General features: G+C 46.4%; 1 protein-coding gene across 24 annotated transcripts in view; it reads right to left on the bottom strand.

Moving 5' to 3' along the window:
- Positions 1 to 27,954, bottom strand: part of LOC111848816 (neurexin-1a) — a 249,977-nt gene that overhangs the window by 17,270 nt on the left and 204,753 nt on the right. For 14 of the 24 annotated variants that reach the window (XM_023821107.2, XM_023821118.2, XM_023821115.2 and 11 more), the window contains 2 exons: positions 25,802 to 25,891; positions 23,896 to 24,209 (listed from right to left, as the gene is read on the bottom strand). In XM_023821107.2, coding sequence (XP_023676875.1) covers positions 23,896 to 24,209; positions 25,802 to 25,891 — 404 coding nt within the window. The remainder of the gene's footprint in view (positions 1 to 23,895; positions 24,210 to 25,801; positions 25,892 to 27,954) is intronic. The other 10 variants (XM_023821125.2, XM_023821124.2, XM_023821123.2 and 7 more) reach the window with 1 other exon arrangement.

Genomic DNA, 27,954 nt, shown 5'->3' on the forward strand with positions numbered 1-27,954 from the left:
ACCTGCTACCCCATCTGGGATCACAGGAGCTCCCGGGAGACCCGAACCTTCGAAATGTCCTCTGGCACTGACAGAAACCCAATACAGGGTGATGGTGAGCCTGAAGTCTATTCCAGGACACACAGTGCAGGGGACACCCTGGATGGGACACCTGCCCATCGCAGGGCACAGACACACACACACACACACTTACTAAAGGCAATTTAGAGATGCCATTTTAGTTAACTGCGTGATTTCAAACTGTGCCTAGAAACCCGAGTGTCACCTGATAAAAGTCCAGGTGAAAAAAAAAACTAAAATCAGTCTCTAATTCAACACCAGCAAGTAGGTCAATGCTGCTGAATAATTTAGGCTCAATGTTCAATAAGTTTCCACTAAATAATGCAGGCCTCTCCTGCTGATTGGTTGGACTGGGGACTGTGACCCCCCCCCCCCAGTATCGGTCTCCTTGGTAGCTGTACTCGGAGACCTCCATGGTGTTGTGGGCTCCCTTGTCCGAACATGGGACCTAGTCGCACCATGGAGCAGCTGGGGACGTGTTACCCAGCGAGGGCTCCTTGTTGCCACATTCCTCACGACCTCGGCCATATGATTCATGTGATTACAATGATAAAAATCCAACTAACTTGGGGTGCTGTCAAATGAAGCTTTGAATTAATCCAATTAATGGTGGATTGAAAGAAAAGGCATTGTGTGCAAACCTAATCTTGCTTGCGCACGTGTGTGTGTGCATGCGTGTGTGTGCAGTTGTGCACTAAAATAAACAACTACAAAAAATGTCAAGGGCGGGCTATCGCTGAGTATGTCTATTTTAATTGCTCCAGCTCTCGGTGGACGGCATCTCGTTTTATTTAAACGCGCGCGGCTGCCACAGAACCGCGGGCCATACGTCAGCCTGCGAGTAATGAGGGGAAGGGGCCGATCTGGTCCTGCCCGGCCCGCTCCTTCCCCAGGCGGCGCGCTTCCCGCCGCCATTCATCTTCCGCCACGCTGCTGTCATGGATCGTGCTGCTCCCTAACAAGAAGGCAGGACCCAGCCGCGAGGCTCGCCGTTCCGCGCCATTCCGGAACACCGGCTTAACGAGCTCCTAGCCACTACCCAGAATCCCGAGACGGGTCCGAGAGGGAGCTCGATTTTTCTGGATCACTGGAATTCTCTAATTATCAGATCGTTTTGACCTTTTACAAGGCTAATGGCTAATATTGCTAATTATTAACTAGTTCTGCTAAAGAAGTTGTTAGATTACAGAGATATTCGTTAAACAGCAGACTGTAACAATGTCCCCAGTTAATTGAAAAGAAAGTGAGCTTAGCTGCTTACATCGCATGCCTGCGTGTTTGATTAAACATTTTGTTGCCACCAACCTATAAAAAGCAGCAATTGTTTGTTAAAGTCTGCAAACAAAGCATGCTTTTTTTATCGCCCTCTCCGCGCCTGTGCTCAGCGGCAGTGAGTTGATGAGTTTCTCACGACGTATTTTCAGAAATCACAGGGACTGTAATTATTTAGAAGTTCCACTGATGTTTGTATGCCACTAATATTTATCACAGGAAAGCCATCGGTGACACAAACGCTGAATGTGATGGCATGGAAAACGGTGGCTGGGAAGGAGGGGAAGATTAGGGCCTAATAAGGAAAAACAGCTGGGAGTCATGGATGTAGAATATTGTATGACAAGCTCCTGCACACCTGAGTGCGAAACCCCAGGTCCCGAGGGCATCTGCCCACCCGCTCAGCCTCTCCCGTCCCTCCTGCTTCGCCTGCTGCCTTTCTAAACAAGGCTCCTAATTAGTATTCCTACTTTTCCCTCTCACCCAGGCCCATTCCTTTCTTGTCTTTCGCTGCTGTTGACTCGCTGCTGGCAGCCTCCCGTACAGCTCCCCCAGACAGGGTGCACGCCCAAGGAAAAGCAGGGCACTCCCTGGGCGTGCCGAGCCGACATGCTGGGGGGTGGCTCCTCCACCCCAGCCCATCTGGAGAGCACTAATGTTAGAGGTGTGAGACCATGGGATGGTGTGGTGGTGCTGGGACATGGCAGCAGGGAGAAGGTAATGATCCCTAATTAGAGCTGGATCTTTCCGGAAACAGGACTGCTGCACCCCCCCCCCCCCCACCCATCTTATAATGTTCTCGGTGTCTCTGTCCGGCTGAATAGAGCCCCGCTATATTTTCTACCTCCCAGCGCTTGTTAGTTGTCTGTCAAAGAGTTGCTAGTGACATCGTTGATTATGGGGGATCGGAAAGCCTGGCTGGGTCGTTATTATCGACACCCAGTCAGACATTCATAGGCCGGGCCGTAGCGTGCTTATATAACCACCCCCTACCCGGCTCGGCCCGACCTGGCCCACGGACCCTCCTCTCTCACAGCCATTGCTCGTCGGCCTCCTGACCACATTGGATTCTGCATTATGAGCCACAGTGGGTTTCCTGCTGCTTCCAACGGCTCGATCACATCAGGGCCATCTCCCCGAACGACTCGCCGAATGAAACACCCCTCCCCCCAAGGCTCCAAGCAGGCCTTCCATTTCCTTTTCTTTCCAAGTAGAAAGAGATGGAGAAAAATACAGAAACATAGAGAGAGTGGGAGGAAGATCAAATAGTGTTGATTTATCTAAATATGTATTAATCTGATGCCGAATATTCATGAGGAGCAATTTCCCTGCGTGGGATTGCCGGCGGGGGTTTGTCCCATGCGGTACTGCAGGTCATGTTACTGTAGGTCGTGTCATGGCACTATGGAAACAGACTGAAAGAGACTGGGTATACCGCACTGTGGAAATGTATTATTACATGGGAAAAAAAATCTGTATCTTGCTACATCAGCTTAAAATGATATGTGTATATATCTATATATAACCACAGAGGGAGGGCAGCAGCACCTACCACAGAGCCGCTGAGAAACGTTTAGGAGAACCATAGCTTCCCTTCTGAATTTGACTGCTATTACTTTTCGAAGCTGTCAGCCCTTTCAGTAGAAGGCACAAGGCAGACAAGGACGACGCGGGAGCTTCGTGCTACTCAGGGCTGTGCCTGGTGTGCTGGCTACGCAACCCACCCGCCCTCCAACAGAGCTGGCCAGCTGTGCAGTGGTGGACCTTCAGCAAGGTGTGTGAAATCTCTGATGTAGACCAGGAGAAAAATGAGGAGCACTAGCATAAAGGCCCCGACAACACAGACCTCCCTGGCCATTTAAATAAATACAACTGGATGTCATCCTCAGTATCTTCCCATCTCTTTGAATAAAAAAAAAGCTATGATTTTGTGCATGGCATACCAAAGACATACACACACACACACACACACACACACAAACACACACACACACACACACACACACACACACATACACACATACATCTAAATGGGGACCATCCATTAATTTCTATGGGGAAAACCATAATCCTAATCACGACACCCTTAACCCCTACCCATCCCTAACCTTAACCATAAGTAACCAACCCAAATACAGTGGTACCTCGGTTCTCGAATTTAATCCGTTCCGGACCCCAGATCGAATCCTAAAAAGTTCGAGTTCTGATCGAATTATTCCCATAAGAAAAAATGGAAAACCAATTAATTGGTTCCCGGCCCCCCAAAATTACACCTAAATATGTTTTTTTTTTCTTTCTTTCTTTTTTTTTAAAGCATTTAAACACAAAATTAACAGGATAAAACAAGAAGAGCATTTTTTTCTTAATGGCTTCCAAAACGATAAAGATCTTATCCCAACATTACCCCTGTCCTGCCCCGATCGTCCGCTCCTTCTGTGTGCCAGGCCCTCTCGTTAACCTTGTGTGGGATCCCCGTGTGATCAGCTGTTTCTGGTTGTTGTCCTTAGTACTCTGTATTAAGTCCACGTTTCAGTTTGTTTCCCCAGTCCGGTCACTGGGTGCGTTCGACTTGCTTACAGCGCTGGCTTAAAGCAACGCATTCTGATCCTGACGTAATGCATTACGGTTAGATGCATTGCAACCTCTCACCCGGCTGCACAAACTGGAACCGCCTCCGTGACGACACACCTTTGCCCTTATTGGCTGAAGAGTTTAGTTACACGCATGACGTTTGTATCCCAGGCAGTTCCGATGCGTAATCTACTATTTCTCCCGAATATCACGTAAAGCAGTGAGAACTGGTTTTCAGTTAATTTACCTGGTAAAATAAAGTTTAAATAAATGACATAAATGCTCTAATAGTACATGTAAGTTAGTGGTTTATTTATTGTTAGTTACTGTAATATTGCGCTGCTTTATTTGGTTAATCGTCCAGTCTGTGAAGAAGGCATTCAAGTAAGAATTGCATTGTAGTATGACTCATTTCCTGGCGCGTACAATTTATATTAGGTCAGCGTTCACGGTTCAACTTCTGATATTCAGATCGAGTTCTAGGTCAATCTGGTTTGTTCGACTTTCGAGTTCGAGAACCGAGGTACCACTGTACAAGACTTTTTTACTTTTTTGATTGCATTCACAGATTTTTCTAAAACTGAGGTTATCCAAATGGGGACCTCAAAAGATGTCCCCAAAAGTAGGGAAATTTCAGGTTTTTGGGGACAATTTGGTCCTCAAATGTGATCTATGCAAACCCACACACACACACACACACACACACACACACACACACACACACACACACACACACACACTACCAGTCAAAAGTTTTTGCACACACTGAGATTTTTTACATTGCTTGTTATTCACTTAACGTTTATTTAAAATATACTCAATATTCTTTGCTAACAAATAAATTTATAGTATTTTCACCATTTGAGCACCTTTATTCATCAAAGTAACTTCCTCTAGCAGTTATAACAGCAGAGAAAATTCAAGGCATTTTTTCTACAATGGACATTAAATACTGCTCTGTTTCATGAGATGAAATAGATAACTTGTACATTTAAAGTCAAAGGACAGCCTGGAATGTGACTCTGCCATCACCACTCAACCAGTTAATATGATGTCTGACACACACTGTTACATTCTCTTTCCATATTATAAAGAAAACTTGTTTTATTTGACTTATATTTTCATTTAGTTGGTCACTGAACTTTCTAATGCTTAACAAGAATAAAACAATCTGCAGTTTATGAAAGAAATGGAAAAGTGGTAAAAACCTGTGGTGTACAAATACTTTTGACTGATAGTGTATAAATACACACACACACACACATACACACACATACACACACACACACACAAACAAAAACAAAAAAATGCAATGCCAGTTTGTTCACAGTATATCAGTATATCTTTTTCCCCCAGCATGTGCACACTCCCAGTCATTGTAGTGCAGGGATACAGAGTTACTACAGCTACAAGGTGACACATAATATGCAGTAAGAACACAGCAGTACCCAGAGCACAGCGTCATGTGACCATCACATGGTAAACGCTGGCAGTCTGTCACATTAAGGCAGCTCCCTGGCGGCCACGGTCATCAGTGCGCATCGTGATATAAATGTCACAAGCCTGGCCTCTGTGTGTATGGTGTACATTCCTCCCCGGCACAGGGCTGTCACTGTAATATTACAGCCTATTACTCATTTATTTCACAGGGGGCCCACATCAGAGTCGGAGGGCATCACAGAGAGGATAATACAAGAGGCCCGCCTAACAAATAACCGCCTCACAGCACCAGCTTACGGTAATGGGTACGAGCTTCAAGCACATAATATTACCTTAGAGTACTCTCTACTATCTTATAGTACATGCCACTATCTTACAGTAAAAGGTACCTTAGATCAGTGTTTCCGAGCCCAGTCCTCAGGGAACCCTGGACAGTCCACGTTTTTGCTCCCGCCCAGCTCCCAGCACCACAATAGCACGCCGAATACCTGGTACAGGTGCGCTGGGAGAGGAAGCAAAAACGTGGACTGTCCGGGGTTCCCCGAGGACTGGGTTGAGAAACACTGCCTTAGATTACAGTAAAGACTACTTTAAATTGCAATACAGGGTACTACCTTACAATACTCTGTATTGTCTTAAAGTTCTTGTCCCTATCTTACAGTTCACGGCAGTACTGTACATGCCACTATCATACAGTAAACCGCACTACCACGGAGAACATGGCACACGTTTATAGTTCAGGGTTCTACCATAGAGATCTCTGTACTACTTCAGAGGACACAATACTTAAAATATAGGATACTAGCTTACAGTATACAGTGCTAGCTTACCGTACATGGTCCTATCTTAGAGTACTCTATACTAGCATACAGTACAGGGTACTAGCATAGAAACATCTATATTCCTTTTTATGAATTACATTACATAATTAATTACATTAACTATGTTTCAAATCTGGTTTTTTAGAATTTGTTGATGTTACAAAAACATCTAAGGACTGAAAAGCCTCCAGTTGACAGCACTGACACATCACTGAGCAGACAGGAGTGTTTGCAGTATTATGGCTCATGTCAGTCGATTATTTTGGCTGTCTGCAGGTTAACGGATCCACAATTGTAGCTGTGGAACTCGGGCTTGAAGAGCTTTACATCTGGGTAATACAGCACTCACTGCTTGCTTCAGCCAATCAAGGGGCGGGCTGGACATTAATCCGTGGTTTTTCTCACACAGGTCACTCCTGCTTTCTCAATTGCATCAGAAAGGGTCACGATGATCCGGCCGCCTACCATTGCAAACAGATCCATTTAAATCCGTTAGGAGAGGAAAGGAAAGAACCGGTGAGAGGGAAAAAGGCAGACTCTGCACTAACTGCCCCTTGACTTTGCCTTTTGCTGTGACAACTGTTCCCACGACGACGCAGGTCAGTGGCACAGTACTTGTTATCCTAATATAAACCCCACTGCCGGAAAGATTAACGGATGCTGGCCCTCTTCCCGCACGTAACCTTTGCATGGAACATGACAGAGGAGTAGCACCTACGCCCAGAACAGCGGGTGAGGTCACCAAAGCTTGCTGGGAACTGAGGAGCGCTATGGAGCCTGGCTGTCTTCTGCACCCAACTGGCATATTAAGCAGCCCATGCCGGTGGCATGTCGGTAACGGGAAGGTGCCATCGAAAAAAACGCAGGAATAGCACATGTCCGTAAGCAACTCACACATCATCCCCAAATGCTTCCCAGAACTGACCACCCCTCCCCCACCCCCGGAAAAATAAGAGATGCAGTGCAAGTCTATTCTCAGTTCTGGATGCTGCCCACATCAGGTCTTTGGAGTTGCCCCCTGGGAGAATCAGGTGTGTATTTTTTCATGCAAGCCCCCCGCTACATTAGGTGGTGCAAACAATTCCAGAGATCCACCTTTTCAGGTCATGATGCACTCATCCCTTGGAGGTCTTGGATCACAACGGCCCACCCCACAGTGATTGAATTTAATTACAAATGCAAGCCGTTAAGGCCACGCCACTGCCGCTCCAGGTGACATGTTAGAGTCACTCATTACTGGCCAATGAGCTCTAAATGATGAGCTTTCAGGGCAAAGGAAAACATTTCTTATTCTAAACCCTTCTGGAAATCAATGTGCGGCACGAAAGCCAATTGAAAAGAGTGCAAGTGTGAATGCTGGTGAAAAGAGGAGGCTTTGAAAGGACAGAAACAAAGGAGGAGTCCGTCAGCTAGTTATCTGAGCTCCACAGTCCAGCCACCCCCCCTCCCCCAAATCCCCACCAAACACATGGACTTGCATGGCATTGAAGCTAAACTGAAGGCAAGATATTTACATCCATGCAAGGATGACCCCCCCCCACATGCCAGCTCCCAGCCCAGCCTTCCTAGCTGGTAATGGAAACACTAAGCATTCAATACCTCCACCTGAATCAATAAAGGCGAAGGGAGACCTCCAGCTTGGGGCCTGGAGATGGAGAAGATAAATTGTAAATGGAGATAAATGGAGCAGGTGGGAGGGTGGAGAGGGCTGTGAGTCCAGGAGGAGGAGGGGTCCATCAGCTGACTGGAGTCGGCCAATCGGGAGCAGGCAGAGCCGAGGCCAGTGACTGTAGGAAACGTAGGTTTTACTGTCTTTAGCAAAACAAGTTTTTCGGGTAGACATGATAACCCATCCCCCTCGCTTACTGGGGGGACACCTGTGCAGAACAACATCAAACACACGGTTCAACGTGCCGCCTGCCAATTACGCCCAACTACCATATCATCGGTAGTAACGCATAATGCGTACCTGCAGGTGGCAGACATGATCCTAACCTTCCTAGTTGAGCGATCTCTCTGGAGCCCCCCCTCCCCCGGCCACAACATTTTCTGTCGGCCTAGAGTTAACCAACCAAAATAAAAGTGGAAGCTAGCATCTGTGCTCTTAGTGTGTGAGTGGGAACTGGGGGGGGGGGGGGGGGGGGTGGTAAATCATTTAATCCCTTCCCCTTCCATATCGTTCTGTCCTCCTGGTGGCATTGATGCCAGCGGAGGGGATGGGGAGAAGTGCTGACAGGCCCCCACAAGGGAGGTAATTTGTCTGTGGCAATCACTAATCACACAGAAGGATACAGTCGGTGGGATGAATTATTGATGGGCTGTACATTATGAAAAAAGGGAGGGCTATCGAGAAAGCTATTACAGGGGGATGGCGAGGAAACAAACAAACCGTCAGATTAATTAAGGCAAATAAAGAAAGACAGCCAGCACCCCAGCCAGCCCCGAGGGGGTGGGGGGGAGGTGTGATAAACAGGCCCCACCTTCAGAGCTGGTGGCAGCATCGGGAGAGGAATCTCACCATCCTGAAGGAGCACGGCCACAGATCCGCTCTGCGGTCTCATCATGCCCTGGAACCTGGCCCTGCTCTTCGTAAGGTTACCCTTTGACATCACTGAAGAGACCCCCCCAGCTACCCTGGGGGGGGGGAGTGTTAGAGGCACTAAGCTATTGTGGTGCTTTATGTACAAGTTAAAACGATTTTTTGACAGATGGCTTAAAAAGTAGCTAAATCCCACTTGTCACTCATACATATTCAGACATGTTTCCATATACAGCCTCGTTAAAAGGATTCCGTGTGTGTGCCTTTTGGGGCAAAGCGCGTTGTGGGAAAGCCAGATCTGAGGCCTTCTCTCTCTGTCACACACACACACACACACACGTTTGTATTCATATCTTTATGGGGACTGTCTATTTATTTCTGTGGGCATAACCCTAATTCCAACAATGACAACCTTAGTGCCTACCCAGCAGTCAAACACTTATAAAATTGAGCTTCCCTTTGAAGGGATGAAAAAAAAATCATCCAAATTACAGATTTTTTGTGTCCCCACGATGTAATATATACCTTCTGCCTGTACGCCCCCTTCTCGAGCAGCACTCTGTTATTTAAAAGCGGCGTCACCGTAAACAGTGTGCAGCCAGGACTAGTCACACTGTGTGCCCACTAGCCGGCAGACTGCACCTTTGCGGCTAATACAAGCGAGGGGCGTGGCGGGCCGGGAGGGCTCCAGCGGACCAAACAATCATCAGAATACTCAGGACGTTAACACCAACTGTACCAAACCCACCCAAAAAGCTGAAAGAGGAGGAAAGTAATCTTAGTCTGGCTGGGGGGCTATGGATATGTTAAAATAACACTGCCTGTTATGATTTATGCCCCTCGGTGTCTACATCTGACTTTTAAACAGGGGAGAAAGTTACAGCTTGAGAGTATGGGGGTGGGGGGGTGAAGGACAGGCCCTGGGATGGGGAGATGGATTTGGCCAGAGGGACAGCCCCAGGTCATTGATATTGCTCCCACTGTCATCCGTCAATGCCGACCCGGGTGAGGACCGCCCACACGCGTGTGCCATGGACCAATGACCCGCATAGAAAAACTCAGGGGGGTGGATGGCGAGGTCAGAGACGGCGTGTCGATGACAGAGAGGAGCCCTGCTCACAGTCGAGTAAAACATCCCCTCCTCCAACATCCTGGGGTTTAAAGTACTCTGAAAAAATGTTTTTCCAATTAATTTTTTACAGAAAAATCAGCCTGATGAACAGAGTTCAAAAAACAAAACCAACATCTCCAGTTGTGGCTTACCACTTATCTTGAAATATCCATATATTTTACTAAATTCATGAAATTATTCTCCACAAGCAGGTTTGTAATGGAGGTATCTGTCTGAAAGGAAGGCGGTCAGCGCCTCGGAATTCTCTCAGGGAGATTATGAGAGTCACAAAGCAGGAATTTTAATGCCATTTAATTATGCCACACAATGGCATTCTAAGTCACATTACTCCCACCCTGCTATTTCCCACGACTTGTCAAGTCTTATGGGGAGAATATGGCGCTTGGGAAATTATTTTGTCTTTACGGAAAACATACATTGCTAGTAATACAACGTCAAGCATAATGATGTAGAGGACACCGAAGTAAATCTGATACCCAAGTTGGGGGGCTGGGGGGCACTCAGTCTTGATCACTTAAGCATCCTCCTGCATTTCCATGCAGACGATGGACTTCTGATTACAGTAAAATGTCAACGTGGCTGTCTGTGTCTCTTACAAGCGATTCTGATGGAATTTGAATGCCAAGCAACCCCCCAGGTTACAGTCTGTTTTTTTGAAAGAGAAGTCAGTCCTTTCCTTCATGACGTTTCAGGGATTGGGAATGAATCTCAGCTGTGCGGCAGGAATGTCCACATGCTGCATGGCTGCATACATGTGGCTCTAGCGTCGCACTCAGGAACAATGAGTAGCTGCCCTTACTGGCAAGAAAAGGAGGCCCCTTTGTCATCTTCTTCAGCTAAGAAAACAGGCTGGATTAGTTGAGTCTGCCAGGCGTCGTTGAGTGGGTTTACCGATTCTAATTACTAAGCCAGAATTGACACAGTAATCCCGACCGTGCCTGTCCCATGCTCCATCCCAGTCTCCTGGTCTCCTTTTTCCATCGTATGTCTGTTCGTGTTCAAGCCCCAACCGAGATTGAGAATCCCTCCCTGGTGTGATGCTGCTGGAAATTGCACTAAAAAAAGCCTTTACTGAAAGGGGGAGATTGTTTTTTCCCCCCCTTTTCTCAGAGTGAGAAAGCTTTTCATAGTAGTGTTTACAAAGAATATCCAAGGTCACAGAGTTTAAGGCGGAGTGAAAGCAATCGCATTGATTTTCTTCCTCCTCCCTGGTAATGGCTTGTTTTGGACGGTTCCTCCAAACCACAATTTACTGCCGTTTTCAAATTTGAGGCGTCAAAATGGTACTAACAGTGTTTGTTTTTCCTCCATGATGTAGGCAATCTTCCTGCACTAAATTTCGCCTGCATGTGCATCTCATACTTCTGCCAGTATTTAATACATCCAAACCCTATTTTTTTTAGTCTGTAGCTTGTGTCTTCTTCGGCCCTCAATAAGAAGAATCCCTTTTCAAAACCAGTCCTGAACGAAATAAGAACAGCAAAGCTTAGCTTTTGGAAATTGTTCCCGAACAGGCACCAGGTCACAGACTGAGGAAGCGACGCCTATTATGCGACTTGTGATCTGAGCTCAGACGCCTAATTTATTATTGAAACCTCGGAGAAACACTGGCTCACGCCATAACAAGGAATCCCATTTACATAAGAAATAAACATGTTGCAGATGCATGCTAATTTCTGTCAGGAAATGATATGGAAAAGCAGCGAATATGAAGGGAAAAAAACATAATTCCTGTCATCTGTGAAAGCTCACCTAATTAATTAATAATTCCTGCTGGTGGTACAACATTTAATGGAGGTTTTAGGCATGTCATCTGTCACTGAAAGAGACTTTAGCATCCTAATTTTAAAGGTATTTCGTATGTTTTAAAAGCTGTCTGGCTTGATATGGATTTTCCATTTCTGAAAGAGGGTCGACATCTTATCACAATGGTGCACAAACATTCAGAAATATAAAAATAAGTAAATGAAAATTAACACAACATTAACCTGTAAATGCATGTATTCATTAAAAAAAATCCAATTTAAAAATGACACATTATACCTTGAATATGATTTATCAGAGTTCATAAACAAACATTTTTTTAAAATCCACATTGGAATACTATCATACTTATATTCCTGTTTAGTTACTCTGCAAAATTATCCAAATTATAATTTCAGTGTTTAAATTGCATAAGGCTTTAACCATTGTGCTACTTGCTTCTGAAACACTGATGATAAGAAACAACTTTTTGTTAATCTGTACTTTTAATTTAGAAATTGGGGTAGACAACTTATTCATGGGTACAACAGCAGGTTCCCTGGGACTTGTACACAGCACTTTTTCCAAGATGAGGTTTACTAATGTAGCGGATATTTGACAGAAGGCTTTACTGGCATCCAGAGATACTGAATCACCAAATTCATGCATTAGAGGCTCATATCATCGAGAAGAAATAATGAGACAGGGGGACTCCTCACAAAACTCAAGCAAATGTGACCAAGAGGGAAGACCACAGCTGTGAAGGGAGCCTCTTTTCCAAGACCACATGATACTCCACCTGTCCAAGACCCCAGACAGCTTTCTCATTGTCTGTTCAGAAAGCTGTCTGATACGTTTATTTAACAATTTTTATAATTTGAGCCAGATCATCTCTACAGCTGATGATGCTTTTTTGGGTTCCCTCTGACAGGAGGCCCTGGCAGCACCGTGGCTGTTTACCGACGCTCTGATCAATCCTGGCCGTATTTCTCAGCTGCCAATGCCGACACGGGCCTGGGTGGCCCTTAAAATACCAGCGGTCATAGAATTATGAGAGAGAAAAAACCACAAACCGAAAAAAGGGTTTAGAAAAAAGGAGTCGCAGGTATTGATCCAGCTGGATCGATGGAGCCCCAGCCCACGGTGTGGCTGGAAGTGCCACACTCTGCCTCACATCGCTGACAAGCCGTTTTCCAAACCCAGTGGCACGACTGTACTTTAAACCCGCAGCTAACGGCTCCACTATAACCTATATTGACGCTGAGCTATGGATCTGCTCACTGCTGGGAGTGCCTTTCGCTTCTGCTTTCTGTCACGAGAGCATGCTCCTGCCACACTCTTCCTCATAATTCGATTAATTAAAAGGCGCAGAAGGTGCTATAATCACAAGGGAGTGTAACGTGCATGGGAGGAGCCACGTCACTTAATGAGAATGGGGAGTGCAGGACATACAAAGACAGCAAGAGCAGTCAGACTCAAGGAGTCTGGAGCGGAAGGATTCATGGAATGGAGGCAAACAATACCCCAGGACGTAAGGGTTATAGAGACATACTTGCCCCCATTCACCTCCATTACCCATAACTCCAAATGGTGTATTCCATGTATGACTAAAACATCTCCTGTGCATCTATGAATAACTAATAATCACTAGCTGGTCCAGAGTTTTACCTAGAACAAAAATAGTTAAGAATCAATGCAGTGGGGGGTTAGGGTCCAGACCAGGGTTTAAACCCATACGTTTGGTGACTGGATCAGAATATATACTGTACAAGCCTAAAGACAAACAGAGACCGTGGAGTCACTAAAGCCTCTCCCATGGCAGGGCAGAGTGTGACGGGCCAACATTAAATTGGTATTGAAAGTACTCCCCCGAACGCCCAGAACCAGCACGTCCACAGCAGAAACTGCCTGGGTCTCGGTGACATCGTGAATCCCAGTACGACGCAGAGGTCGTCAATGACCATATGGCTGTCTGAATTAATAACAGGCTGGATAGCAGCCTGCAGCAAGGTGCTCCGGCTGGATCTCTGCCTGAGCTCATCCTCAAATTGAGACGTCCTTCTGCGTTTCACGCCCAGCGAAAGAGAGCCACCACGGGCTGGCTTATAACACCCAGAATTATTCACAGGAATAAGTGTACAGGGTTGAAACCAAACTAATGAAACCAAGATGGCTGGGAAGTGTAGCGCCCAGGTAACGTGTTGGGGATGCCGATGGGCTGAGCTGGGGCGGTGCAGAATAATCCACATGTAGGTCAGCCCTAATTATAGATGTGTGTTTCAGTTCATTCCTCTCCAAAGGCTGGATTGAGGAGAGACAAAGGCCATTAATTCAGTTGGATGAGAAAAGCAACTAAACAATGGCACAATGGCACTTTTGGTTTTAAGGGCAAACGGGTGACCTTTTACAAACACGGGGAACAAGCAAAGCTCTGCATCCACACGTGCTCCGTTTTTCCGCATTTTCAATGACTGAGAGAGACTTACAGTAATCGGCGTTGCCCCATTTGTGATGTTGTTCTGCGTAGCAACGTGCCAGTAAATTAACACAGCATAGCACCCTCAGCAAAGCGCACACACACTAAACACACAGGGACATATATATTTCATGTATGTGAGCATGGGTTGTTTTAGATCTATTCTTAATGTTGTTTTTTGGGCTTTATGTTTGAAATCGAGGTTTCCCAGGAAAGGTAAGCTGACAGAAGCCAGCGCAGATGATGCAGAGGGAAGACAACCTTTGGTGGGGTGGTGGGGCACGTGCTGGATGGTTTGACAGAGGAGGAGGAAAAGTGGGTCAATAGCAAGATGACAGAACTGGCTGTAGAGATATGTCAGTTGAGTTATTTGTCCTCCCACTAAAAATGTAGCGAGAAGAATTAGCTGTTTAGGTGAGAAAGAGAAGATGTAATGACTTTGTAAATATGTAACTGCTATTACAGACTAATTAAGCCTTTATTTTAGATAAAATGGATTCTCCACATTCAATAGAGAGTGAATGACTTTGAAAGTCTTGTTCTCTTTATGTTTGAAGCAAGTTCGTAAAATGTGGTGCTTTTCCAGAATGCTCAAGTGCATCAGGCGATTCTCCACTGGCGTCAACAGGAAAGAGTCCTTTCATACCATAAATACTCAAGCGTCTGCTGGCTGAGGTGTCAAGGAAAAAACCCCAGACCTTGCCAGCCACGGGTTTGTGTTTTGTGAATTCGAACGTTCGTTGACAACCACAGGTAGTGGACAGAAACATTGGTGAGGTGTGAAAGTAACTGTCATGCTAAACTGTGTTGGGTTTTTATTTACTGTCTACTTTACACATCATTAATCATTCGGGCTGCGCAGCAAGAAACTGTGGGTCACTGTTGCCTTCTTCAGATGGAAGCTGAGGTGAGTTGTGTCTAGCAGTCTATAGAATCTAGCTCTTCACTGTTTTTACATATAAAAACATATCCCAGCACTGTTACATAAGTGCCCATCAATCAGTACATCTATTACAGGGTTCTGGTGATTTCTGGATCTCAGACCTGCAAGGCATGAGGATGGGGACACCTTGGACGGCGTGACCGCTGAACATGCACAGGGTACGAGCGTACTCCAGCTAACTGCAGCCACAATGATAAATCCCTATCTTGCCCTCCATAGCTTGGGTGTCACGGTGTAGGGTCAGCCAAAGCGCAAGGCCCCTGGAGCTGGGGGTCAAGGGTCTCGCTCAAGGGCCCACAGACATGTGACTGTTCTGCTGAGGCCAGGGCTCAAACCGACGTGCTTTTGATCATGGGCAGAGAGGCTTAGCCTGCTGAGCCACCACTGTCCATAAACCTGATGATGCGAGGCCATGGTGCCGACCAGTGAGCTGCGGGGCTACATTTCAGGGATATGTACCCAAACCGAAAACGTACCTGGTGAGTAAATTCACAGTGGAAAGGAAGCTGAGACCTCATGTGCATCCAAAAGGCAGGATCCTCATACCGACTGCCTCTGACTACTTGCCGGTGCCAATCGTAGGAGATAAGGGATGCCATTCACGCTCCTCTCCAAGCTGCCGTAATTAAGTGTGATATCTTTAATGAGCATTGACACAGTAAGCAAAATGATCCTGATGTGTTGTTATAGTATTAAATAAAGGCAGGAGCAGCGCAACCAATTGTCTGAGCTGCCTGGGAGGAGACGGCGGGTGAGTGGAGATGAGGGGCAAAAGAAGAGAACAGGTCAGTCATCGGCTTGACCGCTTGTCCGTTGATCCCTCTTGTCCAATCACGTTGCCACTTGACCCCCCAATCCTATACCATTCTCATGTCTAATAGGGTGTTGGACATCCAAGAGCCGAAACCCAGATATTTAACAGATGTGTGGTTTATACTTCTGTGCTCATCAGTCAGATGGATCATACGGTCGAGCGGGGGGGTGGAAACGTCAGTGGCTACATGGACGAGAGGATCGCTGAACTGGCGTTGGGTGATTTGTACAGAGATTTTCTTGATTATTACAAGCTAACATGACCTCCTCCAGGCACGATGGAACAGAATGACTTAACACAACGGAAAAGGCACATCACCTCAATTGACTGAGACTGACTCAGTAGCTCCATTTTAGACATTATACTTTTATTCTCTCAGTGAGATTATCAGACTGATATTAGTCCGAAAATGGAGTGAATGAGAAGCCAAAGAGAAGAAAGAACAGCAAAAAATGACACTTCTGTCACCTCCTGTCGAAACCTTGCATGGCAAGGCAGAAGGAACAAGTGTGTTTTGTTGAGTTTTATTTATCTTCTAACCCCATCAGTCAACGTGTCTGCTTCACTCTCGCATTGGCCTTCCATTATTCATGCCTGTGAGACCAGAATGGCAGATATATTTAAAAGAAAGGGGACAATCCTTCAAGCACTACAAAGGGGTGGTCTTACATCTTAGCGAAAAAATTAGATGGGAACATGAAGGCAGATTTTAAAAACATTACAGAAGTGTTAGAATGAAGCAGCCTGGTGCACCCAAAAGTCTGGTCTACTGAAGCATAGTAAAGGCTACACTCACCCAGTGTATGCATGACCCTCCCTGAGAAGGCTGGCAGTTGGTACGACCCATGATAAGCCCTAGCCAAACAAAGGCAGTTGGTACGACCCATGACAAGCCCTAGCCAAACAATGGCGGTTTCATTACTGGAAGATGACTCCTTATTACTGCACTGAATGGCTTTGCCTCTAGGAGAAGTCAGAAACACCACCAAGCAAGGAAGGAGTGCAGCACCAAAAACAGTGTGACAAAATGGCTGTTTGAGGTGGTTGTCCCTGGACAACCTTGAGTGAGGACCTGGTCCATCCTCAGTCAAATCCCCGCCCCCTCTCCTCATCAAACTTGCCAAATTCTGCATGAAATCTGGCTCTGTGTATTCTTGCTTGTCTGCCACACCCAACGGAAAACCGCAAATGGGAATCCATGCTGAGCTGGTTTTCTATGATATGTCATGTATATATACATGCAGAGTTGGAGTAATCTGTATGCAGATTTACATGTATATTAAGTACTAGGGGGCACACTTATCTGCTTTCATGAGAGTCATTAATGTTCACAGAAAGACACAAAATAATTTGTTTCAAATGATGCGTTTCCCTATTTGAAACGCTCAGCTAAGGGGGCGAGACTGGCTTTCCGGGGGCCACACACAGAGTCTGGTGTCCACAGTGCTGTAGCCAAGCAGTGCCACCAGACAAACGATCCACAGTAAACTGCAGCTGATTAATATTTCATTGGTATCATCTCACGGGGGGTGAGGGTGGGGGTGTGAAACTTCATCGTGCATATTCATCACGTCCCTTGGTGCTGGCGGAGATGAGGCAGAGGCGAGACGCGTCTCGCCCATGGCGCGCCGGGGGTCAGCTGATCCGGACGGGGCTTAACCTCGAAGACGTGGCTGCTGAAGAGCGTATCGCCACAGCTGTGCGGACGCAGAGTCAAAAATGCATCTCCCGGTGTTTCTTTTTTTTCCCCTGTACCGAGTCCCTCTCTGCTCTCTGGATTTTACCAGCACATAACTTTTTCCACTGCGGCCTTGCGGGCTGTCAAACTCAAGGGGTTATATAACAGAGGAAAGTGGCATCCAGCTAAATATGTTATTGGGAGATAAGAGAAAAAGAGCCAGATGATCGAATTAAATGAGGATCTTCCCGTCTCACCACAGGGTGGACGGATAAGTCTCAGAGGGACACGGGCTGCCGGCCGGAGCCTCCATTTTTGTTCGAGCGAGCGTCTTTGACTGGAGGACATATCTCTTACTCTCTCCATGCATGTACATTGGTTGGGTCGCTGACTCGCGTTTTGGCCTCTGGGCTTCGAGATCCACAAATGAGATTTTGAACCGGAGGATAGAGTGGCTTGACATGGGAAGGGCACAAATACTTCTGAACAGCATAAAGATTCACAAAGAACCAACAGTTGTCTAGGGACTAGGGTTCAAACTTCTCTCCAACCTTACAGTATGTCTCACAGCAGACAGCTTAAAAAGCCACAATCATCAGCACCTCATTTTTTTAAATGAAGTGTGACCTTATTAAAAGATATTAAAGTGTACCTCACAGGATGATTCGACTGGGAGCATGACTTAAATTTAATTCATTTAATAAGGCTCACTGCGTTCTACCAGCTGGATTATTTTAATAGGAATAATTCTAGTATAAATATATCTATACCAACAGGAGAGGACACAGGCCCCTAACTTGAAGGTTGCTTGTTCAAGTCCCAGGAGGCAGATCCTGCTGTTGTACCCTTGAACCGGACGCTTCAATCGCTGCAGTGAGACGACCAGCTGTATTAAGGGGTAGGAACTGAAAGTCACTTTGGAGAAAAAAATGTCAAATAAGCAACTAAATGGGAAAAACAGTAATTAAAAGGTTTTCAATCCCACTGCCCTGTAGTGCTCTTTGTGGACAGAGCCGGGCCTAACACGGAGACGGGCTAGAAGGTGGCTTTATTTAGAGCAGACGACCTCTGGATTGGAAAGCAGCAAAACAATGTTCTGACATGATATACAAGCTGATAACGTTGACAGGGGCTGGACGGAGCGGCTTCCGCATGCCACGGCTCTTATCACCTCTTTGCCATCGCCGGATCGTTTTGCGGCATGGCCCAGACCTTGGTGTTTTATCAGAGCACCCCGGCAGATTTAGCGCCCCCATAGTTTCTCGACTTAATTACACGACCTGAAGCCAAGGTCGAGCTTCAGTGAGGCCATAAAAGTGTGGTAAAGGGTGCGAGCGGCGGTTAGGCTAAGAGGCCACACCGAGCAGCTGGCTGACTCAGGAGACTGATGGGCCGCTGGATGCAGTCTGCGTTGTGAAGAGCCTGTTCTCCTTTTATCGCCCTATTAATCTGCTATTAACCGGCTCCTGCGAGCTCGTTTGCGGGCAGTTTAAAAGCCATTGTGAATCGCAGCTGGAGAAGCGCAGCCTTCGCGGGAGACGAAGGCCGTTCCCGCCCTCTTTCGCGGAAAAGACCGGAGCCTGGTGCCGGGGCCACGGCTTAAAGATGCTCAGCCCTGCCAAGAAGCTCAAGGTCACATGCTCCTAAGCAGCACACGCTCCCGTTACCAAGTGCCTAAAAACACACTGCTATAATTAGTGTTTCAGATAATGCCTCAGTGCAAAGGACCCTTTCGATACAGCAGGATCTTTTCACTGGTTGGATTTGAGTTAAGGTCCTTGCTTAAGGGTATGACTAGGACCCTTTACAGAGCTTAAGCTAGCCACCTTGGAAGTGGTTGGTGTCTTAGAGGCGCATGTCCCATCATCTTCACAGGATTCTAGCGTATCAAACATCTATGCAAAAGTGGAAATTTCAGGTCCAGAAAGTACAAATCCCGACCAAGATTTTGTTTCAACTAACCAGTTGAGTACTCTGTGACTGTGACTCTTTATGCTGAAATGGTTGGTTGAAAGTAAATTATGGTCTAGATTTTTACTTTCTGGACCTGAAATTGCCACCTCTGCATCTACGATAAAGTCCAAACGTGCTGCTACCACAAAGCACAACTGGAGCCTGTACACATCCTCCATTTGCACCTGCTCTGTTTCAAGAAGCTGGCATGTCCAGGCACCAATATGGCAGAATCATCACCCTTTTCGCTCAGTCATCAATCATGGCCAGTTTCCACGGCGATCTGTAATCACGATGACTAGAGTTGTAATTACCCCTGATTGTTAGAATTTTTTTTTTGTCCCCTCATGGATAACCCGCTGTGGCTGCCTTTCTGTGGCCAGGAGGATCTGGGAAAACTGTATTTTGCGAGATTGATATTTACAGTTTGGGGAGTGACTGATGGCTCTTGAGTTTCCACACTCAAGGGAATCTCTGCATCTCTCTCTGTCTCTCTCTTTGACTTGAACTCTCTCTCTCTCTGCCTCTTTCTCCCTCTCTTTCTCTTTGTATCTCTCTTGGTCTCCATTTCTCACTCCGCCTCTTTCTCCATCTCTCTTTCTGTCTCTCCATCAGCCCCTCCTTCCATTTCTCCCATATCTATCTCCTTCTAATGCAAAGTCTACACCCTCCATCGGTACATGCAGCTCATGGATCCAGAAACCAGCCGGGGAGAACAGAGGGGGTTAACTGTCTGTTCTACAATGACACCATGACCTGCTGATGGCACCCCCTCCGACCTCCCTCTAGGCACAGAGCCTTGCATATGGAGAATCTGGTACAAGACCCCACCCCCATGATATCTAGGAGCTCCTGGTGTTGAGAAAGGCTTAGGACTCGTCCAGGATCACAGGATGCCCCTGTTTATACAGATTGCTTCAGGGACCAGAACTGCCAGCAGGGAGTGCCAGGAAAATCAGTCCGCCCTCTGTCTCACAAACATTGAGAGGCTGGCTTGTCACACTGAGATGCGACTCGCCTCCTTATGTTTAGGCCTGTGACTGTTTTCCATTCATTTCACTGCACAAAACTGAACTTAGTCCTGAGAGGGCAGCTTTATTAAATTATTAATTGGATACTCTGTGATATCACTCCGACTGGTGGGGAGGGACATCTGGCCCCCATCAATCAGCTGGGCAAGGCTGGGGTTGCATTCCTGTAATGCTAAGGATTTCCTGTGTCAGCCTTTTCACGCGTGATAAACTCTAAATGGTCAGAAAGGTCATGGGTCTAGATTTAAAAAGAATAAGTTTGCTTAAAAAATTGGATTTGTAAATGCTCTGTGGCTGTTTGCATCCTATAACTCCAATATCAGACTCCTGCCACCCCTACACAACGTACACACAACATACAAGGTACTGGGTGGGAGGGGCTTCCGTTTGCTGATGGGTACCCCCGGTGACATTACATGAATATTGAGATGTAGGCAGCGTGTTTCAGTTCACAACAAGTCTCTTTTCAGCATGGAAGCCGTTAATCATGTGTCACCCCCCCCCAAATTGACATGAAGGTCTGGCTTGGTTCCACTCGGAGAAACGGCTTTAAGCTTCTGGCGAAGAGCCGAGCCTCAAACAACAGGACGTCAGATTTAAAAAAATATGTCACCTGCTTCCCAAACCACACTTAAAGATCCACCATTTGAGGTAGAGCAAACGCTGCACATGTGGAAAACACACACCATCACCCACACTGATCTACGCAGAATCTGGCCCACGTTGATGACACAGAACCCGGCCTAAGTAGATAACACAACCCTGCCCACAGTGACCTACACAGTACCTGGACCATGCCAATGACACGGGCCCCGACCCAAACTAACAACACAGGACCCTGTCCATGCTGACCTACACAGAATCTAGTCCATGCCGCCGACACAAAACCCCGCCCACGCTGATGGCACAAAACCCAACCCATGCCGACGACACAGAACCAAACCCATGCCGACGACACAGAACCCAGCCCATGCTGACCTACACAGAATCTAGTCCATGCCGACGACACAAAACCCCACCCACGCTGATGGCACAGAACTCAACCCATGCTGACGACACAGAACCCAACCCACGCTGATGGCACAGAACATAACCCATGCTGACGACACAGAACCCAACCCACGCTGATGGCACAGAACCCAACCCATGCTGACGACACAGAACCCAACCCATGCTGACGACACAGAATCTAGTCCATGCCGATGACACAAAACCCCACCCACGCTGACGGCACATAACTCAACCCATGCTGACGACACAGAACCCAACCCACGCTGACGACACAGAACCCAACCCATGCTGACGACACAGAACCCAGCCCATGCTGACCTACACAGAATCTAGTCCATGCCGATGACACAAAACCCCACCCACGCTGATGGCACAGAACTCAACCCATGCTGACGACACAGAACCCAACCCACGCTGATGGCACAGAACCCAACCCATGCTGACGACACAGAACCCAACCCATGCTGACGACACAGAACCCAGCCCATGCTGACCTACACAGAATCTAGTCCATGCCGATGACACAAAACCCCACCCACGCTGATGGCACAGAACTCAACCCATGCTGACGACACAGAACCCAACCCATGCTGACGACACAGAACCCAACCCATGCTGACGACACAGAACCAAACCCATGCCGACGACACAGAACCCAGCCCATGCTGACCTACACAGAATCTAGTCCATGCCGACGACACAAAACCCCACCCACGCTGATGGCACAGAACTCAACCCATGCTGACGACACAGAACCCAACCCACGCTGATGGCACAGAACCCAACCCATGCTGACGACACAGAACCCAACCCATGCTGACGACACAGAACCCAGCCCATGCTGACCTACACAGAATCTAGTCCATGCCGACGACACAAAACCCCACCCACGCTGATGGCACAGAACTCAACCCATGCTGACGACACAGAACCCAACCCACGCTGATGGCACAGAACCCAACCCATGCTGACGACACAGAACCCAACCCACGCTGATGGCACAGAACCCAACCCATGCTGACGACACAGAACCCAACCCATGCTGACGACACAGAACTCAACCCATGCTGACGACACAGAACCCAACCCACGCTGATGGCACAGAACCCAACCCATGCTGACGACACAGAACCCAACCCATGCTGACGACACAGAACCCAACCCATGCTGACGACACAGAACCAAACCCATGCCGACGACACAGAACCCAGCCCATGCTGACCTACACAGAATCTAGTCCATGCCGACGACACAAAACCCCACCCACGCTGATGGCACAGAACTCAACCCATGCTGACGACACAGAACCCAACCCACGCTGATGGCACAGAACCCAACCCATGCTGACGACACAGAACCCAACCCATGCTGACGACACAGAACCCAGCCCATGCTGACCTACACAGAATCTAGTCCATGCCGACGACACAAAACCCCACCCACGCTGATGGCACAGAACTCAACCCATGCTGACGACACAGAACCCAACCCACGCTGATGGCACAGAACCCAACCCATGCTGACGACACAGAACCCAACCCACGCTGATGGCACAGAACCCAACCCATGCTGACGACACAGAACCCAACCCATGCTGACGACACAGAACTCAACCCATGCTGACGACACAGAACCCAACCCACGCTGATGGCACAGAACCCAACCCATGCTGACGACACAGAACCCAACCCATGCTGACGACACAGAACCCAACCCATGCTGACGACACAGAACCCAACCCATGCTGACGACACAGAATCTGGCCCATGTGTGATCACTTTAACATGGCATGCAGCTGACAGTCAGGCTTAGCGGCCGCCTTATCTTTGGTGCGGCTGGAGCAGTAAGCCCCCCTTTACGGAGGCCGAGGAGCAGGGAGCCAGCTGCACACTTACAACACTGCAAACCTTTCATGAGCTACCAGGACATTTAAAGGCCACGTACTCTAAAGAATCACCTCTTCCTTAAAGGCTTCCTTACTCTGTGTCACGCTATTCAGGAACCACTGGGAAGCTGCTGAATGTATTACTGCCAGAGACTATCCGGCCTACATCCAGTGTGTATCGAGTTGCTGAAAGAAAATGCACTAATACTGGGATGGGTGAACGAAGTGGATTATCCCTTCAGCTTCCAGAACCATTTCCAACACAGTGCTGCAGTGTGCATGGAGCCTATACCAGGGAACACAGGATAGAGAACATCCTAGACGGGATGTCAGTCCATCACTGGGTACTATCACACCATATGGGCAAACTGGTCTAACGACAGACTTTTGGATTGTGGAAGAAAACTGGAGTATCCACAGGGACAAACCCGGGAGAAAATGCAACCGTCACATGGGCATGACTCAAACTCCAAGGCAGTTATAAACTAAAGAATATAGACGGGCAAGTGTGAAATAAGGGACTGACCTGCTGGGGCTCCCTGGGTGTGGGCTGCTTCCCCTGGCGACTGGAAGCGGTGGTGGTAGTGATCTCCACAATGGAGGTGGAGGTTTCTGAGCGGTTGGCGGTGGCGCTGGACTGCGGCGTGATGGACGAAGGCGACTCGCCGACCAGCCGCACACTGCCCTCGATCTTGATGTTGGGGTCGTTCTCCAGTGCCATGTTGAACACCTTGAGGCCATTGTAGTAGAGGCCGGACAGCTGGCCCTGGAATGGCCGACTGCGGTCCTTGCCCCCAATCTTAATGGTGGTTTGACTGTTGAAGATAGTGAGCTGGCGGCCTATGGAGAAACAACGTTACACACATACGAGAGCGTTGAAGCGTTGCCCGCCACCACTCCCAGGGGCGAACAGAGAAACGCGGCGATGAGAAATAATCACGCCGCCGAAGGAGACGGATTATTTGCCCAGTGGCTAATGAGGGCGATAAATTAGCCATCGCCGTTTTCTGGCACGAGTAATTTATCGCCTGTTCCAATGATGGGTTGCCTTGTGAAATGTAGATTCAAACAAAAAAAAGAGAAAAAATACTCTTAAATCAATGTAACTTTGCTAAAAGGACAATCAATTTGATGATAAAACATTTTCGGGGGGAAAAAATGTAATTAATCCTGTTAACTGCTGAATTCTTGCTAGAGAGACTGTAATTGAAAGTGCCGGAACATTCAGTGTATGTAGCTAATTCACTTTCTCAGTTAATAAGAGCATCTTGAAAGGAAATTTTTCATATATGATTACAGCCATTCTGTTTTGTAATATCTGTATGAAGGAAGAGTGGAAAAAAATGCATACTCTTTTTCCCTTCTGATTTTTCATTTTTTTTTAACTAGAATTAATTGACCAGCAGTAATGAGTTATTCTCAGCACTCAGACTCTTTTTGAGTATGATTATTGAAGTGGTTGGTGTCTTGTGTGGATAGGGCAGCACATAGCTCGGACACGCCCAGATTGTCTTTTAGCAAAGGGGATGCAGGAATGCAAACGTTCGGAACTGTGTACGACATGGCTTCAAAGATGTGACGTTTGCAAAAACAAAATGAAAGAGAAAAAACACTAAATGAATGGATCATTCATGGCACTAATTCCGTTTGGAAAACGAAAAACAAGACAAACTTCGAATCAAAACAACATAATAAAACACCATGGAAGAATTTTAATTTGAGAAAAAATCTTATTTTCTTACAAAACACATAAAAAAGGCATGCAGCAAAAAATCTGTGTTTTGATTTTTTAAAATACATTTTCTTTTTCTTATTCCCATCTGTATATTTACAATATTTGTTAAAGGGACTCCATTTCATATGCCAATTAATATTGCACTCTATTTAAGATATAGCGCTCAGTTTAAACAGTGGGGTTTTCATGATCCATACTAAAAACAACATACATGTATCTGTATATGTAACTATAAGTATAAATATGTAAATATAAATATATAGGTATATATATATATATACATATATATATATATATAAAATCCTCAATAAATATAAATGTAAATCATTTGCTAATTGGACTTTTAGTTGACCATTTAGATGTTTACAGCAAGAAAACCAAACTATACATAATTTAAAGATTTTGTTTGTTAATACTGTTAATATTACTTCAGGAAGTTGAGTTAGAATTATATTTACAGTCCCTTTAACCTGAAGTTAACAGAAAATGCGTATTAATCAGCTGGCACCTCTTAATAGAAGAATATTATGCAAAAGTGTCCAAATATTACAATCTAAATTTTGCTGTACTGTTTTAAATGTTTTTGTTTTATTTAGTTTTACTGAACATTTATATTTTTTAGGTTTATTGGTGTTACAAAGTATCTCTTGGTTATGTTCAAATTATTTTTATTTGAAGTTTTAATCAATGTTTTTACCTTTGTCGAGTAGCCATTCGTCAACTACTCGACCAAGTCGATATGGGATTCGCTGTCTAGCAATCGCCAGGCGTTCGTTATCAATGTTGCCTTTAAAGTTTAAAGAGACATTTCATTGGTTAAAATCTGTAAGGTCAAAGGTTAAAGGTTAATACTTAAAGCTTGAGCTATACAACTGGCACAAGAGTTTTTTTTGTAAATTTTTGAAGTTTAAAAACAAAGCTACCTACAACATTTCATCGATCCAACTTTTCATTCAAATCATTTAAGTTTTATTTTAAGCAAACAAATTATTCCTATATTAATTGAGAATTAGCACGCTGCATTTTCATCTAGGTTAATTAAAGTTATATACCAACCCAAGCCACAAATTTAAACATATCCATATCCAGAGCTTTGCAAAATAAATCACTGAATTTTTTCTTCCTTTTTTGGCAAATTTTTAGCTAGTTAAACTTCTCAAAACACCTTTTTTGAAAGTTATTGTTTGTATAATACATTCAGCCTGTTGCACTCAGTTAGACATTTAGATCAGAGCACAAAATGCATACAGATCAGGCTTGTACACCTTCATTAAGAAAGGGCACTAATTAGCATTAGCAGGCAGCAGTAACGTAACAGCAAATTCAGCAGCCGAAGGTCCTTAGAAACATTCAGATTGAGAGAGTAAACAAATAGTTAGGCAGCCAAAATAGGACAAAAATAAAGAATCAGACTGAATAGCTAGCCTGGGTGGAATTCATAAGGCTTTGACAAAAGCTTCAGACAAAGAACCATGTGAGTATACTGGGCGTAACTCCTGCAAGTCTGCGATCGTGGAGAAGTCTCAGTTTATGCCACATGCCCGTGTGGAACACCGGGATCTATAATTGAGTTAATTAACAATATCCCACTAGCAATCTCCCCACATGTTACACGAATTCACCTCTGCACCCCATGGATTTTAATTCTTGTAAATATGCACAGCAGTTTCATAACAGCCTCTAAATAATTACAACTTATACCTCGCTGAGTGAAACACAAGGCGGAACACGAAAAGGCCTTTTCAGTTTAATTATACTGTAGCTCTCCCTAGCGTGTAAGAAGCTTGCCGGGTGTCAGGCGCATGAAACTATGATTTCTCCGGTCTGGGGCAGGTCTGAACATAATTCCGGTGAGCTGGAAAATGCATCTGAGTGCATTACCACATAAATTTAGATGGATAAGCAGGTGTAAAATATACATTATAAATATCCACATGCATCAGCAAAGCACACCATGATTCTGTACGAGATAAAGGGCTGGAGAATGGCGGGATGGGTAGCTGGATGGATAAACAAACAAAACTACTGAACTAGCCAAATGGGGAACCAGGAGATTCTGTTGGGGCACTGGTAGGTGTGATGTGGACAGCACGTGTGTGCAGTTGAGGGGGGGGGGTCGTCACTGGGTCTGGAAGCATAACCGGATTCCCCAAGCGGCAGCAGTATGACATTGTCTCCCCTAGATTGAATCCCAGGATGCCTCATTCTTCCAGGAGATTGACAGTGCTGTCCCTTCCAGCCGAAGTAATTCTGTCTGAGGAGCTAAGGTCCAGACAGGTAACAGTAATTTAGTGGGAGTCAAGGAGGGTTACCGGGGAGAGGACGGTGTGGCAATCATGCCCAAATTCTGACCGGTTGAAATGGGGGGGGGGGGCGAGGGGGGTGCAGCTGAAGATTCTTCTAATCATTTCTTTGTGTCTTGGGGGTCACACGCTGAGCTATGGCAGAAGGCAGGCCGCCTCATATTCTCCCTACTAGACGTGGCTTTCTCCGCGGTTCAAGGGGCATAATTCCGTTTCGTTCGGTGAAATGAAAAGGGTCGGCCGAGCCGAGCGGACAGGCGGGCGACTTTGATCTGGACAGAGACCAGATACGAGAGCAAGCGCAAAAGAGACAGCTTGAGTTGGGATTCATCTCCGAGCGTCCAAGACGTCTCAGGGGCTACCTTACACACCGCCGGGTCTTTCATTGAATGGGGTCTTCTCAGTGTGTCCCAGGATGGAGAGGAGATAGAGAGTCATGTTGCAGTGGCAAAAGGAGGGGGTGGGCACTGAGGGCTTGAGGACAACTCGAAGCAGACAGGCAGTCTGTTCTGGTGATGTGGAATGCATATTTATTGACATGTTTATT

This window comes from Paramormyrops kingsleyae, chromosome 3 (assembly GCF_048594095.1).
Source record: "Paramormyrops kingsleyae isolate MSU_618 chromosome 3, PKINGS_0.4, whole genome shotgun sequence".
Taxonomy (NCBI): Eukaryota; Metazoa; Chordata; class Actinopteri; order Osteoglossiformes; family Mormyridae; genus Paramormyrops; species Paramormyrops kingsleyae.